This window comes from Charadrius vociferus, unplaced genomic scaffold (genome assembly GCF_000708025.1).
Source record: "Charadrius vociferus isolate BGI_N301 unplaced genomic scaffold, ASM70802v2 scaffold282, whole genome shotgun sequence".
In the NCBI taxonomy this organism is placed as follows: domain Eukaryota; kingdom Metazoa; phylum Chordata; class Aves; order Charadriiformes; family Charadriidae; genus Charadrius; species Charadrius vociferus.
Window position 1 is genome coordinate 10,631,377 of NW_009647731.1, and position 20,505 is coordinate 10,651,881.

A 20,505-nucleotide genomic window follows, 5' to 3' on the forward strand; every position below is an offset into this window, starting at 1 on the left:
GCCCGAAATCCCAAGACCAAGTTCTACTCTAACTTTGCTCGATTGTGCATATATTTCACTTACTTACACTGAAGAACTATTTTTAAGGTACATGTATTACTGGTAGTTATAATATTCTGGACAGGGTATACAAACAATCTGCAGAAATTCTGCGCAACCTATTCGTGGTGCAGATGGACCGAACTAAACCCTCAGATCCAAACCCCCTGACCACAGCCTGGGTCCAACGCCCTGCAGATGGTCCCAATTTTGAATAAGAGGGTGACCCAAAGCCTCAGATGCCAACACCCCTCCACCTCACAAGGGCTGAACCTGGGGGGTGGATCTGGTGGGTTTAGAGGTCTATCCTGAAGACCTACTGCAAGAAGAAAAAAAAAAAAAATCACAACATATTAAACTCCAGCTTCAAAAGAAACAAGTCTTTCGGGAGAGGATAGTATGTGGGAATGGAGGCTGTTTTGGCAAGGGGTGGCCTCTGACAAAGCCAAAGGCCTATTACTCGTTCAGCTGGTTTGTTGCTCGTGGTACTGCCCTCCCCAGAAACACTCACTGCCAGCCATGAGCAATTGAAAAATGTATTTTATGTGACACTGTTGTGTGCATTTCAAATCTGACATTTGCTTTTGTTCCTCACTCAAAAGCATCAGCATCTTAATCAAACTGTCCGAGATCTGATATAGTATCTCCCCTATTTTTACTTTATTAGTCTTTTTTCTATTTTGGGGTGGTTTCTGGACGCTCGGCTATGAAATGCCCTCCCCTCAGTCTTCAAAATTCTTCCTGAAAAATACCTCTCTGTATCTGGTACCTAGTTACCACAATAATAGTCACCTTAGAAACATTATAAACACACAATTAAATAGAATTCTGTTCCAAAGTTCATTAAGTCGGTAAAAATTTTTCCATTGACCTCAATGAGCTGTGGGATCGAGCCCCAAAATACTTTAAATACATTTTTTTCCATCTATAGACTGCTAATACAGCCCATATTCCATTTTTCCCATTTCTCCTCTAACACCCCTGCCCTGATTTCCTCGCCTTGAGACACACATTGCCATGTCAAGATGGACTTTCTCCCCACACCAGTCCCCTAGGTGCCAGATTAAATCCCACCCCGACTGCAATTTGGTTTAATGCTTATTTATTCCCCTTTCCAAAGCATTCACGGGAAGGACGTGCTGGCTTAGTTGGTTGGTAAAAAGTTTCTTTAAACTCTTTATCTACTTTCTGTTACCTGTCTGCGCAGAGGGATTCGCTTTGTCAGCTTATGGACAGCGGGCTGGCTGCTGAAGTCGGGCTTCTTGGTGGTGTTCTTCATGCGACACAGGATGACTGTCAGCACCATGCAGACAATTAAGAAGACCCCTATGCAGTAAATTGCTATTTCCAGGTAGTCTGGAGACGTCGGGTATTCTTTTTCTTTTTCAGGAGCTGGATTGGAAGTTTTTAGGAGGGAACAATCATGCCACAGAGTTAGCACACGGTACAAGCATAGTTCAGTACAGTGCTTGGAACAACATGAAATGGTAAAATATCAGCGATTCTCGCAGTGACTGCGTGGCATACAGAATACTGTGGATGTTTAGGCCATCTTGCAATCTGAGAGTAATTCCTCTTTCTAGATTACTGCTTTGACTTCTCAGTTTGCCACTGAGTGTGAGCTTGTGCGTGAGTGTACACATACATAGACACATACATGTGTCTGCCTAGATAGGTAGATACACACACCTTGAAATACTGGATGATCAAGCATAATTTTAGAGGAAAATAAAAAATTGAAGTGGTCAAACTAGGCTCGCGTTCATTTTGTTGCTCAAGTCAAGCTTCAAAAGCACTGTAATTCTTTTTAACCACATAAAGACACATTGAAAGTATTGAATTAGCTAGCCTAGAAGTGTTTAAATTAGCAAATAGACATTGGCGCTTGAGTCTGCATTGCCTGTTTATCCAAAATTGTCACTGGGATCTCCAAATACAGAGGGAAGGTAGGATGAATCGGTCCCTCGTCACGTTTCTAAATTCAGGTTAGGGATTGCAAGTGTTTCGAGGACCCGGTGGCCCAGCTGCTTAACTCGCTGTGGTTCAAGGCGGGTGCCCTAACTCCCCACAGGTCCTTTGAAGAGCCCAGTGTCGGGTTAAAAAGCATAACGCAAGCATAACTAGCATTACATTAATTAATGAGTCCTCTTTTGTGAGGACTGCATATTTCAAGTAACCTCATCAGTGGTTACCAGTCTATGAGATTAGATTTTAGTGGGAGCGGCTCTACATAGCTGTTGGTCTGATTGAAACCATTCTGAAATTATCTTCAAGACAGTTATATGTGCAAACACTGTCCCTAATCCCTTATCTGGGATTCAACCTCCAGGATAAACAGCATTCCACAGCAATCAGCGGTCACTCCGCAAGCGATGCATGTTCAAGCTGAAATTTTCTTGTGCCTCATTCCAGGCTTATAAAAAGATTTCATTCAAGAAAATAGCTTTTTTTAAAAAAAAAAAAAAATGCTGTTCAAGCACTTGCCAAACGCAAATGCCGCTAGCAGAAGCAAGCTCTACACAAGTGCCGCTTTGCCTGCTCGGTGACAGACCACGCGGGCTCAGTGGTCATGTAAGAGTGAGAGGTAATAAAGTTGCTTTGTTTAATATATTTTAATAAAGGGTTAAGAAATTATCTGCAGAAAGTGGGAACGTTTCACTCCTGTAATATGAACCTCAGCAATAGGCACATGCGGGTTTTGTACCTTTTACTTAGGATTAACACTGAATAAATGGTAAGCACAAGATGACCCAGCAAACCTCAGGTGGTTCATGTTTTTTCAAAGGAACTCCTAAGGCAGCTGCCAACAGTTATAAATGAGAAAATTTGACTAGTGTCAAAACCAACTACGGTTACATCTTCTAACAGCTGATAACAATTTTCAGGCAATAAAGCACATTGATGTTTGTTTCTTTTAAGGAGAGAAACATCATCAACCCCAGAACAGCAAGACATGCTTTGCAGTAAAAGCAATCGACTACTTGTTTTCTTAGAGCATGCAATGTTTAAAGATGCACGGAGCCGATTCCCAAGATATGGAAGGCACTGCTTCTGTACACGATCCATTGGCATTACAATTTGAATTCCCACAAGAGATTTGGATGATAAGTAAAAGTGAATTTATTCACACTAAACAGCTCAGGTGTTTTGATGAACCAGTACATGACCGTGGCCAAATTATTCCCAAAGCTTCATAAGAAACTTTGAATTTCCTCCGCTTGAAAAAGTTTACAATGATTTTTGTGCTGATTTTCTGTTTTGTCACTGAAGTGCTAAGGAAATGCAGCTCCTTACCATTTCTGATGAACGTTTAACAGATGCAAAAATATTTCAATTGAGTGCAATACACATTCCCCCCGTCTTTTTTTGTTGTTAGATTTTGGGAATTGCAAGTATGTTTCAAGACAATTCATTGGCTTGGGACTACCGTGTTTAAAACAAAAATCATTGTAAAATTCCTTTTCTGAGACAGAAGCCGTGCTAATTCTGCAGCAACCAACAAGGGGGAAAAAAAAAAGAGGAAAAACCACAGAAAAGAGAGCAGTGTATACCTGGCAGAACTGTCAACCATGCAGTGTGAAAGGATATCCCAATAGAATTACCCGCCAAGCATGTATACTCCCCAGCATCCTCAAAAGTTACATTCCGTATATAGAGAACCTCAATTTCTTTGTCCGTGGTGTTAACACCGGCAGCCTAGAAAAAAACAAAAGAGGGAAGCAAGAGAAAAAGCTAGACATCGAGAGAATTCTTGTGGATAGGGAGATGGAGCCACCGGGCTTTGCACTTTGTAAAGGCAGAGGCGGAGAGATGCAAAGCTCCTTCCCCATCCACAATCCCTCACCTAAAAGGCATTTACCAACAGGTCCCAGCTCACCTCAGAAAGTAATCGACACCCTTCACCAGACCTAAACTCACCACCTAAACATGCATGCAATCAAATGACATGGAAAAATTAACCCACAAGGCTTTTTTTTTTGTTTTGTTTTGTTTCTTCTTCTTCTTTTTTAATAAAAGGAAGTTGAAAGAAAAACAAAGAGAAAACAAAAGTAGGACAGAACGCAGGCTCCTTCACATGTAGTTACCTGTCTCAGAGGAAAGAATTTGCTATAAAAATACACTCTGAAAGTATAAAAAAAGGGGGGGGTGGGGAATTCTGCTCCAAAAGACACAACTTAGTAGCTGTCTTAAGCAGCGTATGATCCTTGCATCACCCACTGCACTACAGTTAAATGTTGGACATTGTGTAGTGTTGCCAAACCTCAGTTTAATCTGAAGTCTGGTAATGTTTGGTGGCTTGCTTAGAAGCACAGTGGGGAGAAGCAGGAAGGTAGCTCAGGTCTTGTTCAAAAAAGATCAGCCGTGGCTCTCAGATGTGGAGAAAAACTGGACCCTGAAGGTTAAAAAAACAGGAGATGGAAATAAAATATATTTTTCTAAATCTGAGAGAGTTTTAAAAAAATAATAATCTGGAAGGATTTTTCTAGTCTCCTTCCAGACCTAAATCTGGGGCTTGACAAGTCATCATGCACCAAACCAATCAGTGCATCGGTGATTATCTAAACTTGTACAAATAGAGTAAATCTTAGCCCTGGAACTTTCCAGCTGTCCCAAGACGGGCGCAGCAGGACACCAGTGTCAAGATCTCTATGATGGAGATTTAGAGAAATCACTGCTGCTTTTTGTCTCTGTTCCATTCAAAAAATGTTACTTTGAAGTACATGATGAGGGAATAAATACATTTTTACTAGACCCTTTTAAAGTAAATGTAGTTGTGAGTTGTAGTGGCATTGTTGCCAGTCTTTATTGGTATTGATGGGTTATGACCCAGTTAATAACGGGTGAATAACAACTGGAAAACTCTCCCAGCACTGCACAGTCGCAGGTGACGTGGGAAGTTGTAAGTGACTAAACTGACCTGACTTATGCTTCAGTGGGTATTTATGTGAACATTTAATATATACACACACACATATGCATATATATAAACATACACTAATTAGGTCATAGTTACATTATTTAACGAGTACTCTATAAGTGAACTGCAAAGTATGCAGAATGAACAACGGAACTAGACATAAACACACAGACACAAAGACACCAAACACAAGAGAGAAAAAAGATCAGTGTCAGAAACCAGTGCTTATGGTACACATGGAATATTGTGGGAATTTTTCCATGGCTGCTGGTGTAATACCAGTTGCATCACCGAAGGAAGATTACACATATACCACAAGGCCAAAGAGTTATCCTACAAGCTGCCTGCAGTCTCCCAAAGCACCACTTTTTCCAGCTTCTACATCCAGCTTGCTTTAAAAAACGTTGTTACCTTGTATACTCGGCAGAACAGAGAGCCAGGCAGACTGGTTGGCCTCCCCTATATAATTGGAGACCTTACAAATATATTCTCCAGCGTCCGCCTCTGTCACATTGTACAGTGTCAGCACTTCAGCATTGGAACTATTTATCCCCGAATGCTAGAATAGACCAATAACACAGGAGAACAATGTCACTGCTGCCCAAAACGGACACCAATCTGTCTACGGTCCCACCACCAACATGACATAAGAATACACCTTCCGCTTCATACAGGTATCAGCATCAAAACCATTGCGGGTTTGGGGTTGGTTTGGGTTTTTTGTTGGCTTTTTTAAATCTGAAACATCAGACGAGGAGTTAGAAAACAGCGGCATCGGGGGAAAAAATAAGCACCTGGGCTGGTACACCGGCTGTGTGGAACACGGTGGTATGGAGCTGGCTGTCCCGCCTGCCAACACAGTGGGGTATGGCAATGACACCCCGCTCGGAAAACTTTGGAGTTTCCTCAGTCAGGCTTGCTCAAAACGCCTGCCAGCAGGAAGGACACCACCGATACGCCGCCACGTGCCCATGAGAAACGGACACCTCTGCAGGCTCAGCATCCGGCAAACCCAACCCTGCCAACACGCTTTCAGCAGCAGGTGCCACATCACTTTGAAATAAAGAGGTTGAAGAAATGTGAGAGAAATGGAGTAGATTCTCCCCCGGGGATGTTTTGGACACGGTCTACCAAAACGTAAATGTCAATGACGTACTATAAGAGGGTTTTCATTTTTTTCTGAATAAGTCACGCCTGAAACATTCAGAGATAAAGGACTTTCACGGAAGTGAAAAAAGAGCAAAAGTGTCTACACAATTAGCATTTAGACTACCAAATGTTTATCTAACTCATTATTTCATTTGTAACATAAACACTTCCATTCTCAAAAGAAGTTCAGATCTCAAAATTCTTGGATTGACATCAAATAAATTCAACGCTTTAAAGAAGTCATCACCATCGCCGGCGTCTGTAAAGCCTCACCTTTAAAACCTGGAGATACGGCAGTCCATCTGGTCCGTATTTACTGCCATTCTTCTCTACGTGTTTTATCCACTGAATATGAGGCTGAGCATCGCTGTAGACTTTGCAGACAAACTCAACGTCACCTCCAACGACTGCAGAGGCGTTTGCTGGGAGGCCAGCTTGGAGGATGGGTCTGTGCGGGGATCGCTCTGATCGGGTGGGGAGGGGGAGCGAGAAGGAGAGAAAAAGAGAGAGAGGGGGAGAGAGAGAGAGAGAGAAATAAAGATGCATAAATAAGCAGAGCTGCCAAGAAAACTGTAAGTGAACTCGAGCCAAAAAGCCCTGTAAGCCTGTTGGCTGACTCCTCCGAAATAACACTGCAGCCAAAACGTATAACAAAAACTACAGTTCAAAGGAGATGACTTGAGCACTACACTTGTAATATTAAGAATAGCTATTTGGGGGGAGGGGAGAAACCCTGCTTAAAAACTTTAAGCATTTTTCATAGTTCAACTCAGTAAGAATTAAGTAAAATATACCCTTTTTTTTTTTGAGCTATTGTAATAACTACGTCTGAGTTTTGAAACATTCTGATTGGACTAAACCTCCACAAGTGACGAAGAAAGATTATGGATTAATTTTTAAAAATGATTAACATATTAAAATAAACCAAAAGGACTTCTTCAAAACTAGCAGTGGAAACCTCAGCACTGATATCCCTCATGCAGGATGCACACGCCAGACAGCTGGACTTCCCAAAACACTCTGACCAGTGATACCACCACAGCTGCTCTCTGCTTTACCCAGACACAGCAGCAGAAACACCAGTTCTTTCTAATTCTGAGCAGGACACAGGGAAATACAGAGTTCTCTGGGGAAAACGCAGTGTATTTAATGAGAACCAATGGACTTGCTTAAGTGTTTACCCAATGTTCTTGGTCAAACTTACATCACTGAAAATACCAAGCGTGCCCTGCGCCATCTGGGTACCTGGGGAGCCACCGCCGCCAGCGCTGCCAGCCCAGTTTCGTGGATGCGATATGCAGAGCCTTTGGGCAGAGCATCAATGGGGACCTCCGCTGTGCCAGCAGGCCACCTTCCCACCGCCCTCACTACGCCTCATCTAAAAGCTGCTGTCATCTCCTGGGTGGTGGGCAGGGCACAAGCCAGCTTCCCAACCTCCCAGGCCACCAACAGCCCTTCTTTTGGCTGGAAAAGGCGAGCGGGCAAAGCATACAAAGTTTTCATTCCAACACGGCATAGGAGAAAGTCCTCAAAATGCCAAGCCTGGTGACCAAATGGCTTTATTATCCAGCGAGCGGGGTGGACAACAGCACCCTCCCCAGAAAACCTCCATCGAGCTGCAGTTTCGCCAGCCTAGTTGGGAGCTCACCACCTCCTGCGTGCCAATTTAACTCCGCCCGTTTCTTTTTATAAGAATGCAAAGTTAATACTGACCTACACATACTTTCAACACATGAATTAGAAGCCCATTGCCCATCCCCAGCCCGAGCTGTCCCTTCTCTCCCCCGCTCCAGGAATTCTTTTGAAGACAAATCAAAAAACAGCGGACCTAAATATTTATTTTTAGAGGCTGTACACTGTAAAAGCTTTGACGTTACAAGCCAAATCAACTGAATTTCAAATCAAGCGTTCCTTCTTAAACATACTGGTTTCCAATAAATTGTTTCACAAGCAAACATTGCGAGTGTAATAGCAAATAATGATGCCCATGGAACAATGGGATCTTTTATACAGTCCAATATATTTGGCATGCAGCAAACATCTACTGGGAATTTATTCACTGAGGCTACGCTGGCAGCACACTACAAAGCAGCAGTCTTATTTTACTTGTGGCAAAAGTGCATTTGTGTTGCAGTTACTAAATTATTCCACGGCTATGTGTGTCATTTTCAAAGATCTAGGAACAGTTTAATATTTTTTAATTTGTAAATTACAGTAGAACATATAAATTACTATTTTACAGTTCTGGAGAGAACTTTTAGTTTCTCACCTTATACTAAATAAGCTCTAATTCCATCTCCCTCGCTCCTTCATTTGGGTACAAAAACAGCAAGCAAAAATCTCTCTTTAATAGAAACCTTACACCATCTTCCAAAACTTATTACAGCTGCCTTCAGTATAAAATGAAACCTTAGAGAATGTTATTTAAAATGGTTTTTAGAAGTCAGTAGGCCTCATGTTTCATTTCTCCACATCAGGGTTTGATTTCCTTTGTGACCTTATTCTCTGCCCTTAAACAAACCAGAGAACGAGGCCTGAAACATCTTGGAAAAGTTCCTACTATGCCAGCATCAACACACAAAACGTGTTTAGTTTCTCCCGATAGCCATCAACGATTTAATCTTTTATTGATGACTGTCAAACGTTTCCTCTACCAAAAAAGAGGAGGCAAAGCAAAGAAGTAAAAGAAAAGTTGTTATTACATTCTTGGTCCCAAATTCTTTTAAAAAATAAATAAATAAAGTGCACACATATGTATAGGTGTATATGTATAGCCATTTGTGAAATTTCTTTTCTAAAGGTAAATGTGTTAAAAACAAAGTCTAGTTGCCCTCCAACATACAGAGCAATGATTAGTTTTTCGTCAACTCCCCCACTTCAGCAGAAGGGAGTATTCCCATGCCCACGCAGGCAAACAGCACAGAAGAATGTAACCATCATGAGGCAAATTCAGCGGGGTTTCCTGACATCATGAGGCAAATTCAGCGGGGTTTCCTGACATCATGAGGCAAATTCAGCGGGGTTTCCTGACAATCCCAGAGTCCAAGGACCACAAGAAATACATTCATATTGGGGGAAATAACTAAATATGGAGAAACTTCCACTAACTACAAGTGACCAAGTATAATCCTGTACGGTATCATTTCATGGAAACAGTCATTCTAGGGTGTTAACCTGTCTTTCCTATTTCTCTGCAAACCACACACACCTAAGGAAGGACTCTGCTTAAGCATAGGTACTGTCAAAACCCTATTCATAAATCTCACATCACTATTTAGCATTTAAAATACAAGCCGTACATTTGTAAGCAGGTATCATCACTCAAACAACTGGCTACACTAATATCAGATGGAAACGGCGCATTCTTTTTTACTAAAGCTTGGCAAAGGAGTCAAAGTTGCCTTTAAAAAAAAAAATCTTAAAGGCTGGTGAAACTAATTTTATCACAAGCCTTACACAACCTAATAATTATAATCAGCATCATCGCTAAAATGTAGTGACCATATGCATCTCTAGTCATTTAACTCAAACAATATTTTAATACAAAACAAGTTGGCAACCAATCTCACAGCTCTGTAGCCCCACTGATTTCCCCTTGCTCATTAAAATTGAATCAAATCAGAACCTCAAAAAATAAATCTTCACTATTTGACCACTGAAATTCTAGTGTTTCACTGCTAACACGTTTCAAAAACAAGTCAACAGCATGCTATAACACAGAAAATCACCCCATAGATTAGCTGTCTTCAAGCATACCAAACAAACACTGCATCATAAGGACCATAAAAAGTAGTAGATACTAATTTTATTACCATAAATATTAGTTACTTACTGAACTACATAGAGATCTACAAGGTTTTTCATAGATATGCCTGGCTTCATTTAACAGACTTTCCTGGATCAACTGCAATGTAATAGATGCTTAAAAGCTAACGTAATGGATGTTTAAAAATTATTTTAATTGAAAAATATTTTCTGTGTATTGATCTGAAAGTAATTGAGCCAAACTGATAATTATGGATACGTCCCCACCTGTCATAATTCATTTTTATTCCAGTTCTTCCCAAAGTCTAACTTTACAACACTTTTTAAAGAGAAAGCATGTTTAACGATGGAGCCCACCTTAACGGACCGACAGCAGCTTGCCTTCTCCAACTTGCAGTTTAGATACAAACCCAACATCATCCCCATTTGAGGAGTCAATTATCTACAAAAGGCAGAGCAAAAATGATTGCTCACGTGAGGACTATCACATTCAGGGCTCCAAGCATCTCAACTTTACACCACCATAAAAGTGCCCGGGGCTTGAGCAATTCTGCTTTCTTATCTATAGACAAACAGACTCGCTATCTGAAGATGACTGACAAAGAGACCTGTCCAATGGCTTAGAAGAAACTCTCATTTAGCCTGTTAATGTTAAAACCTCAGAATACCTTCTTCCAAGACAGAAAACTGCAAAGAATCCAGGAAAGCTGGAAAATTCCAAGTTTCTGAAAAACTGGCGCAATGGAAGGAGCTGCCCTTGAAGCTCCATTCCAGCAGGACACCTGGAGATGGGAGGGAGCCCATCCTGCCACAGATGACGGAGGAAGAGGTGACTGGAAGAACTATCCTGGAAATGACTACTGGACCCTGCACACTTCACAAGGAGTCCTGAGAATTGGCTCTTTAGAAGTTTAAGTCCCTGGACAGGTGATTTCTAAAAACAGGCCTCACCCCTCTCCCATCCTTGGCTTTATCTCCTCCAAGATTTTTTGCTGAGCAGCTGCAGCCAACACAAAGGGAAATCAGAGAGGAGAGAGACAGGAAAGTCGTGATGCCAACACACGAGGTGAAGATGCGGAGAGGGACCAAAAAACCAAGTTTCACAGCCAACAGAACCCAGGAGATGTGATCCCACCACTCGGGTCCTAGTGCGGGAGGGTGCAGGGATGGAAAAACTGCGGGAAGAGGGGCTGCTCTCCGAGCGTGCCGGCGGAGGGAAGATGTAGGGCAGGATTTGCTGCTGCCAGAGGCCAAAGTAGAGCGTATTGTGATAGAAAGAGTGCTCTGCCACTACTGGAGAGCATTGGCAGGTGGAGTGCCTTGGCAGGGAGAGGAGACAATAACCCCGGAAGGGGCGAGCTCGGGGGCCCATCCGAGGCCAAGTCTCCTTAGCAACCTGGCTGTGCCACGGGCCGAGAAGAGGTCTGGGAATTGTCTACCCGAGCCTCCTTGTCACCCTAGCACAGACAGTTCAGGACCTTTCATGGGAGCTAAAAGCCAGAACCAAAGCCCATTGAAGTCAGGGGGAAAACTCACATGGAATTCAATGGGTTTTGGACAAGGCATTTGATTCATTTGGAAAAAAAACAAAAAAATGAAAACTACTCTTATTTTCTCCTCTTGAATGTGCTTGTTTCCTCTCCTTGCAAATGTGTGATTCAAGTGCAGCCTAGGAAAAATAAAAGCTGAATAGCAAATGCAAGACCAAACACGAGTTCTGGGGACAACAGAGAGATGCTCAATAAAGGGGGGGGAAAAGAAAGGAAAAAAGTTATCTGATTCTTTTCCACAATTTTTAATTAGACCCATTTATCATAACCTTTAATACCAGTTTTGAAATGTTACCGACTCCTAAGGAATCGTCTTGATGGCTGCCGCTGTGAAGCTACGAAGGGCTCCCTCAAATGATGCCTCTTAGCGTACCAGTCACCGTTCTGGATCGATAGCCCCTGGTAGAAGTTCTGTGTATTCAGTCATCACTGAATAAAAAATGAAGCCGTTCCAGCTGTCTCTCTGCCTTAACTGCAAACACAGAGCTGCCGTGCCCTTCTCTCCCGCCCTGGTCGGCACAGCACGTTCAGCTCTAGTTGCTTGTTTTGCCTGACTCTGAGCGTGGGAAGTCTTCCGCAGCGGGCTGGACCCTTTTCGGTGAAAACACTGCCCATTCCCAACCACCTTCCTTCCGATCGTGCAACATCTGTTGCTTTGGCAAATGCTGATTAGGCTGTAAATTATGGGTCTCAAAAGCATCCTACAGTGTGTTAGGCCAGACTGCAATCTTGCCTCGTCTTTGGCTGAGCATCCCAAACTTGCAAGACTGACTCTTCAGCCTTAAAAATCAATCACAGCCTTTTCATCATACACTTGGACTGAACTCCCGTGGTTCAGTACGCAGCACTCTCCCACCATTTCCACTGAGCCATGTAACTAACACAGAAGGTCCCTGAAGGCCACTGAGCTGAGGGAGCACCACTGCTGGTGGACGAACGTGTTGCTACATGGCTCTGTCCCCACATTAACTGCATGTGTCCTCTCCTATCCAACAACGTGTCACATCTGGGATATCCTTGGCAGGTACTTTACAGACAGATGCATATCTGCTCACCACATCCCTCACACCACCAACTGACCCAAAGACAAGCCTCATGGAGTGGGAAACCAGTGTTCCAAACTATACCCACAGGATTACGGAAACTGCTCCAACAGAAAACACAGTTATATGGGAACCCCTCAGGTGACTTAACCACTGCCTGGAGCTGAGAGAAGGTGAAGCCTCTCAGGTATAGCTCCAGCTTCCCACAGCGCCCAGTGCACCCCGTGCCACCTCAAAGCTGAAACACCGTTTTTTCTCAGAAATGGCACTGATGGCCATTTCACCCACAGTTTGAGGAAACAATTCTCTCTGCCTGTGCAAGCCACTCTGTCCCTGCACTCAATTTTTGGCATCCCTGTTGAGACTGTACACATACAAACTATTATCGCTGGCTCTGATGATGTTTTTTGCTGGTGTGGATACCTACCACCGGGTGAAGTCATTTGCTAAAGCCACTGGGCCAGCCACAGGGTATCGGTTTCTGATCGCTACCTGTTTGGGCTAAATGTCAACCATTAAAAGAAAGATTAAATCCTTATCAATCTCTCACCCTTCAGTGAGTGAAGACCTTTCAAGTTTCCATCCTGCTCCAGCTGACAGCAAAGGAAGCAGTTTGGAAGAAGAGACACAAGGACCAGTGTCCTTCATGAAAGATCCCACCTACACGAGCTGCAAATCTGGCCTCAGCTCACAAGCACTCGGAGGCTGGATTAATTATTGCTCTCTGAATTAGAGAGCTCTTTCGAGGAGAGTTCCAGGAGCAGCCAAGGCATGAGGAATTGCAACCCAGATTTCTCCACAAATCCAGCATTATCCAAGTTCACACAAAGGACTCGATTCGAAACTACGCTTGCTCTCCGTACACCTAGGTGGGGTGGTGTAGGAGGGGTCTAACCAAACAGATGTCAGAGTCCCCACAGGAATTTCCTCCTTCAAGGTAGCTTTTTACACAGAGGCCAAGCCAAACCTTCCCTTCCTCTCTCCAGCAATAAGCCATTGCTTAAAGGGGCCCGTGCTCTATGAAATGCTGGAAGGAAAACACTCCTAATTCCACTATTTGCTCCACGGCGTGGAGGAGTAAGGTTGAGTGCTGGCTGCTCTTTCAAAAGACCAGAAACAACCGAGCAGGTGTAGGCAAAACGCCTCAACTAATTAATGTCATACACTGTATATACGTGAGCCAGGAGCTGAGCAGCTTCTACCAGCTGCACGTCAGTTTGGTTTCCTTTCTGCATAACATGAAGCACTGCATGTTGTTTATAGCCAATTCAGAAGTGCTGCGGAACTGTCATGTTCCATTTATACATACATACATACACACCCCTCAAATCATCGCTTCCTAGGTAATTTATACACGCCACGGTAGCATCCACAGCACGTTAGGGACAATGCCCTCTTCCCAAACTCTGCAAAATCAGAAAGTGTTTTAAGGCTACAAGGATCACTGCCGTTAAACACTAAGAGATAAAGACCATCCCTGGCAAGAACGCTTGATAAAGAACAGGAGCCTTTCAGGCAGACTAGCAGAATAGCTTGTGGATCAGACCAGCACTACCAGTGCTGATGAAATCACGCTTTACAAATTTTGGCATCTTTTACCAGTGGGCATTAGCCAACAAACGCTCATACCCTTCAATGTTCCTGTACAGCAGGAGTCTCCATGTATAGCATTTCCTATTGGCCTAACGCTACTCGAAGAAGTCATCTCGGTGGCCAAGAGCTCAAAGGGGTACTGCTGCAGCTGGAGCTCCTGGCCCTCACAAGTGAACGCAGCCCACAGGGACCCGCTCATGCAGATGGGAGTGAGGGACTAACCTCCATAACCACTTTCTAAATACCCTCCGTCCTCAAATTTAGAAGCCTTTTACATAAACTTGAGGCATTTCTTTCTGCTGCTGTGTCACACAGTTCACCACTGCAAAGTACTGGGCCCAAACGTCCATCTCCGCTTTCGTTTGTGGACCAGTACCAGCAACCAGCATAAAGTGAGACAGCAGGGAACCAGACTCCATATGTTCCCTGATGTCACTGAATACTTTCTCATAAACTTAAACCTTTTTAATACTGACTATAAAAGAATTTCAGTTCTAAAGGTTAAAACTTTGTCACAGACCCCAGAATCAGGCAGCCTCCTACCCGCAGCAAAGCCTTTGCCACCCAAGCCCTCCTACTCACCAAGGCCAGCCGAGTAAAAGGCAATGTCTTTTGAAAACCTTTACAGAAATTAATCAGGTGTATTCAAACTCTTTGTCCTTGGCTTCGCCACCTTCACCTCTGCTTTGAAGTAATGGCACGGTTTCTCCAGCAGGCAAAGCTCCCACTGATGCTATCCCATCTGTCTCTTTGGATAGCTCTACAGCGTAGCTCCAGCTTGCTGTCCTGTGTGCATTTTAGCTAAAATTCATCTTCGCATAACGCCTTTACAGCATAAATTCATCTGCACACCCGTTTCTCATATGGCAGCAAGCCGGGGAAAAGAAAGCGAGCGAGACTGACTTAGTTGGTTCGGTACAAAGCCCGTTGATGTCAGTGAAAACAGTGGGGGGGATCACAACCAGAAGAATTTAAAAGCTAGCCTTTCTAATCACACCTATATCAGAGGGTTAAAGGAGACGGAAACACCCAGTGAGCCCAGAGCTAAAGCAGGCAATGCGAACGCTCCTGTTTTAAAACGTGACGTTATCAACAGGGCTTTAAGACCAGTTTGTCTCTAAGGCAAAGCCCTGTTGTCAGGCTGACACAGCGTGGGGGCCACCAGCCCCGCGGAGCAGGAGAAGACAGAGCAGCCACAGCTGTACGACGCTAATCTTGGAGTTCGCTCGCAGTACTCCTCACACAGCGCCTGCATAAGCAAAAAAGCTTCATACATGTCTGAACAAAGAGGGGAGAGGCTTCACTTTGGTTTGAAAAACACACAGGAAACAGAGCAATGAGGAGCTGAAATTTTCACTGCAGTTCTTTTCAGCTGTGCCCTAAAAGAACGAGGCTACAGGAGTACATACGAAAAAAACGACTTGTGACTTCTCACAGACAAGTGGTAAATTTTTATTGTTCTGGCTGTTTCCAGAGACGGCATTGATTTTTACACACAGAGATACCACCCTTCGCGCTGCGTGCAGCTCCCAGCACTCCACTGCTTTATCATACCCAGAGACAACGCTGGGGTCCAGCACCCTTGGCCTTGGGCTCTCCAGTAGGCTCTGCCAAAGGTTTACCGTACGCCTGGCAAACAGCATCTCTCCCACAGGGATGATGTCCTCTCCCAGCTGCGGTGGGTTTAACTCACCAGTGCACCCAGCGATGCCATAAAGCACACAGTGGGAGTTATTATTGCTGTTGTTATTGTGACCTGACTGCGTACTTTTCATCCTCCAAATTTCCTATCCTGAAAACAGCTCTGCCTTTAAAGTAAAATGGAAAAGATTATGTAAACCTTTAAAAACCCTCTTATATTTCTACACTTCTCCCCCTTTTCTTACACAGCACACTTGCTCTACTGAGGAACGCAGGTGTGGAATTATTGGAAGGACGGTGGCATTCTGCTTCCCCTGCTAGACGTGGCTGAGCGACCATAACTGTGCACAGGCTCTCAGGGGAGCAGAGAAGCTCCAGCTCCCAGAGTTTCAACTCTGTGTGGGCCCATCAGCCTCAAGCCATAGAATCATAGAACGGTTTAAGTTGGAAGGGACCTTGAAGATCATCTCATTCCAACCCCCCTGCCATGGGCAGGGACACCTCCCACCAGGGTGCTCCAAGCCCCGTCCAACCTGGCCTTGAACACCTCCAGGGATGGGGCAGCCACAGCTTCTCTGGGCAACCTGGGCCAGGGGCTCACCACCTTCACAGTGAATAATTTCTTCCTAATATCTACTCTAAATCTCCCCTCTTCCAGTTTAAAGCCATTCCCCCTCTTCCTATCATGTCTATGTTGGACCTCACTCAGCCTTTGGGATTGTCTCCCCTGGCGATGAAGTTTGCCATCACGTGGTCCCATGTCAGGAGGGGAGATGTCCCTCAATCACGATCACACTAATTTCTGTGACACAGAATCCATAACCTGTTCCAAACATTGGACCAGATTGTGAAGTAGATTGCTCTTGAGAAGACCCTGATCATAAACATTGGTCATCATATTTCTAGTACTTCAGGTAAACCCGGGTAAAGTTTGCAAGACAGAAGATGCAAGAGATTTCACAGCAAGCACTAGGACTGGCCAGGCTCGGCCACAAACTTTGTGCTCCAAAACAAGACAGTTTTTCTCTGTCATTTTCTACAGTTCTTGACCTCTTTTCTGCACCCGCATTTTCTTGCCTTTCAGCACACACGCCGAGCCAGCTTCCCACAAAGCCGAGACCCGGGAACACCATCTCCAGCCTCCGGCTAAGCAGCAGGTGCCAGAACCGCTTTCTGAGAAAACTTCAGTGAAAAGTAGAGGGGGAAAAAGTCATTTGTTGGAATATTCATTCAAATGTGGACAAAGGAGGTTTTCACCAACACTCCAGACAGCATATTAGCGCAAGTAGCAAAGGAAATGTACATTTAAAACCAATTGTTGAAATTAAATTATGTGGCTCAGCAATGTACATAATCCAATCTAATAGCAGAAATGATGCTGCAGATGTAAACACTACCCAATGCATGCATATTCACTTGTAAAGGCAGAATACAACTGAAAAGCAACTATTTTGATCACCTAATTCGTGTCAGTGATTAAAAAGCCCTAAAAGTATATGTAATTTTACTTTCACAAGCATTTTGTAAAAAACGTAAAGACTTTTATTCCAGCTAATACACTGTCATGTTGAGCTCTTCACTCAGCTCCAGTTCTGAGAGTATCAGTGTTTTTCTTTCACGAACAGTCAAAAATTGCAACATACTCATGCAACCTTTTAAAAAGAAACCTGAAAAAATAATCCTAATATTTTGTATTTACAGAGCAGGTCAATATTCAAAAGTGCTTAACAAACTATGATTTTTAACGTGGCTTTTAAATTACAATTAAATGAGATTTCACTTTATTTTTATGTTTAAATGAAGCAACTGCCGTTGAAGGTGCACCATGGGAGCGGTAGTAATCCAAACGTGACTTAAAATCCCGAAGACCTGTAAAATACAGCCACATGTGGATGTCTGGATGACAGTGGTCAACAGAGCAGTGAGAGGAGAGGACACCAACATGAAAGTTGTAAGTGCAACCTTTTCTCTAATAGCCACAGAATTTCACATTTTACTGATTTGCCCACACTTTGGTACTGCCAAGATCTCTCACCCCCTTATCCATCTCACCCCGGTACCCATCTCACAAGGTTTTTTCTCTCCTGCATCATAAACCTCTGGGAAGGCCATCACACACCTTTTCACTCTTGTATCTCCCCAGCGCCATCAACCCCAACCTGGGCTCATGCACAACCCCTGACACCTACTGCTGAGTGCCATCTCCATCCACTTCCACCCCTGCTACCTCTCTTTTAATTCTAGTGTAATCTCAAAAACCACTAGTGTGGTGGTCTCGGTTAGGATTCACCTCACCCACCGTGGGCAGCTATCCCATTGCAGCCACGGGGTTGTCCCACCTCTGCATTTCCACCCACACTTGGGGAGAGCATGAAGAAATGCAGGTGCAAACTCCTATTAATAACGCAGACATGATTAATAACCTTGCACTTCCCTTTAATATGGTCTGTGCATCCAGTCTGTATCACAGTTCATTTACGATTTTTCTGTATTTGTGATGATTCAAGCTTTTGTTTCCTTTTTTTTGTTTGTTTTTAATAGGATGTAACTTTACCAATTTACTGCCAAATACACTGCCAATTTTTTCAGTAACAAAATTGTTGAGAAAAGACTGGTCCAGGTCACAAAGCCCCCCTGATTAGGCACAGACACGGCTTTCGACACGTGCTAATTTCACATTTAACAAGGCAACAGTCTTGTTAGCCTCTTCAGACAACTCCTGCAAATTCCTACTTGCATTTCCACGAGTAGGCCACTGCACGAATTAGAAGGCATGATTAAAAATGAAAATAACAGAGCTGAAACAATATCCTGTTCATCATTCATCAAAAGAAAGAGAAATACCTGCCTTGGGGCTGTAATAAGACAGAAAGTGGGACAGGGAGACCAGTCCTCCCCCAGCAGACTCCGCAGGAAGCATTCCAAACATGACAAATTCACTGTTCACCCAGCGGATGAAGTAATGACACTAGTATTTGTCCATAAAATGTAATTTAGCCAGACTACTCCAATGAAATCAGAAGCTTTAACGCTATAAAACTAGGGGGTTGGAATATTTTTACCTTATTAAGCAAGGGGGTAAAAAAAACATAAGCTTTTATTTTCCCTTAGCTGAACCATCACACTGCGGTCTTTGTTTTCAGGAGTGAAGCTCACAGCCTCCAGCACTAAACAATTTGCGTAATTTCTTCTCAGATGCACACGCCTTGCCAAAAGCCTGGTGCCAGGTGTAAAGTCCACACTCGGGCTTATCAGGACATTAAATAAAATCTTCTTCCCTCTCGGGCTAACCAAACACCTGAGGGCAAGCATCAGCGTAGATTCCTTCATGCTTCTTCCAGCCCCTGTCTCATCATGTCCCACGCCGCAAGCGCTTGGGTGAAGATGTCAAGCCAAAGCTTGTCCATGTAAAGAGCCCATCAACAACTACAAGCACATCTGCCAGCAAGACAAGTTTAGGCTTGGTTGGAATATCTACACTTAACTCCTGCCAGACATCAGTGATGCGGCGTCTGAGGCACGCATTTAGTTGGTGTCAGTTCCTTTGTCCTATGCAACCCTGTCCTGCTCCTAAAAACAGTTCTTCGGAAATTAAGGAACGTAGCATAGTTAAGTCAAACTGATTTTGAACTTTATTTTGTCAAAACAAGCTCTGGCAAAAAGCAAATAACGACGCATATGTTTTTATGAATTCGGGAATGACAAAATGGAAACATGTCTTTAAAAGAAAATATATGTGTCCGTGCCATGTTTGCGGCGAGAGCCTCTGAGAGCACATGAAAATTCCAAAGTAAAACTGGCTAGTAAAACTGACTAGAAACTAAGGCAAAGTTTTTTCTTCTGCCTAAACTAAGGGAAATATAAACACTAAAGTACCAATAGCAAAAGGCTGATTCCATTCTAATCAGATTTTTTAACAACGTGCTGTAAAAAGCAAGAGTAAAATTTATCTTAAAGCCCTCTAAAACCTCCAAGAGTTCAGAATAAAGGCATTTTTTCTGCACACCCGTCAATAAAACCACTCATACACGAGATTCCTGGGGCACAAGCTTTAAACTGAGAGTCATGGCAAATGCATCCTGGATGAGAAGTTATTCTCACGCTGTTTTCGTATGAAAATATGAATTATTGTTAAGGGACAACGGGGTGGTACAACGCCACCTCTGGAGTTCACTCCTCAGTAATGAGAACCAAAGGCATGGCTATTAGGCAAATCAGAAACTGGCCAAAGCACAGCTAAACTGGCTGCAAAAGGACTTTTTTTAAAAAATATATTTGTGACAAGTTATGTTCATTTTTATAGTAAACAGCAGGGTCCTCTTACACATTCTTGGAAGATGTGTCGTGCTATAGCAGCTGCTTCTAAAACCCAGTAAATGAGGTAATGTGCCGAACTTCATCTGAAACCAAACCATCCTTTGTTCCCCTGGATGATGACATTAAATAGGACAGAAATGGCTACCTGCACTAGGAGTGTTCAAAGACTAACCTTTTTTCTTTGCCATTAAAATATAAATTCAATTAGTTACTTCCATGCTTAAACAGAACTGCCGCTGCTGAAACTGTACTCTAGCGATAATTGCAATCCAAGAGTGATCTAATTATATACAAGTCTCAGTGGCTGCATTCCCACGTTGCTTCCTACAACCCGGATTCACTACAATACAATTCATAAGTGAAAACCACATCGTTTTCATTCATTCTCCCTTAAGACTGCATGACTTTATATACGTTTAATGAGAACAGAGTTAGTCTATTAGTAAGCTTACTATAAAAATGCGAGTTTCTACCTACTGTTAAATACAAA

The 20,505-nt window shown here is 43.3% G+C and overlaps 1 protein-coding gene across 1 annotated transcript in view; it reads right to left on the reverse strand.

The window, feature by feature from the left end:
- The window catches only part of FGFR2 (fibroblast growth factor receptor 2), an 84,272-nt gene that overhangs the window by 25,457 nt on the left and 38,310 nt on the right, over positions 1 to 20,505 (reverse strand). The window contains 3 exon segments of the mRNA XM_009881656.1: positions 1,214 to 1,431; positions 3,591 to 3,735; positions 6,380 to 6,570. Coding sequence (XP_009879958.1) covers positions 1,214 to 1,431; positions 3,591 to 3,735; positions 6,380 to 6,570 — 554 coding nt within the window.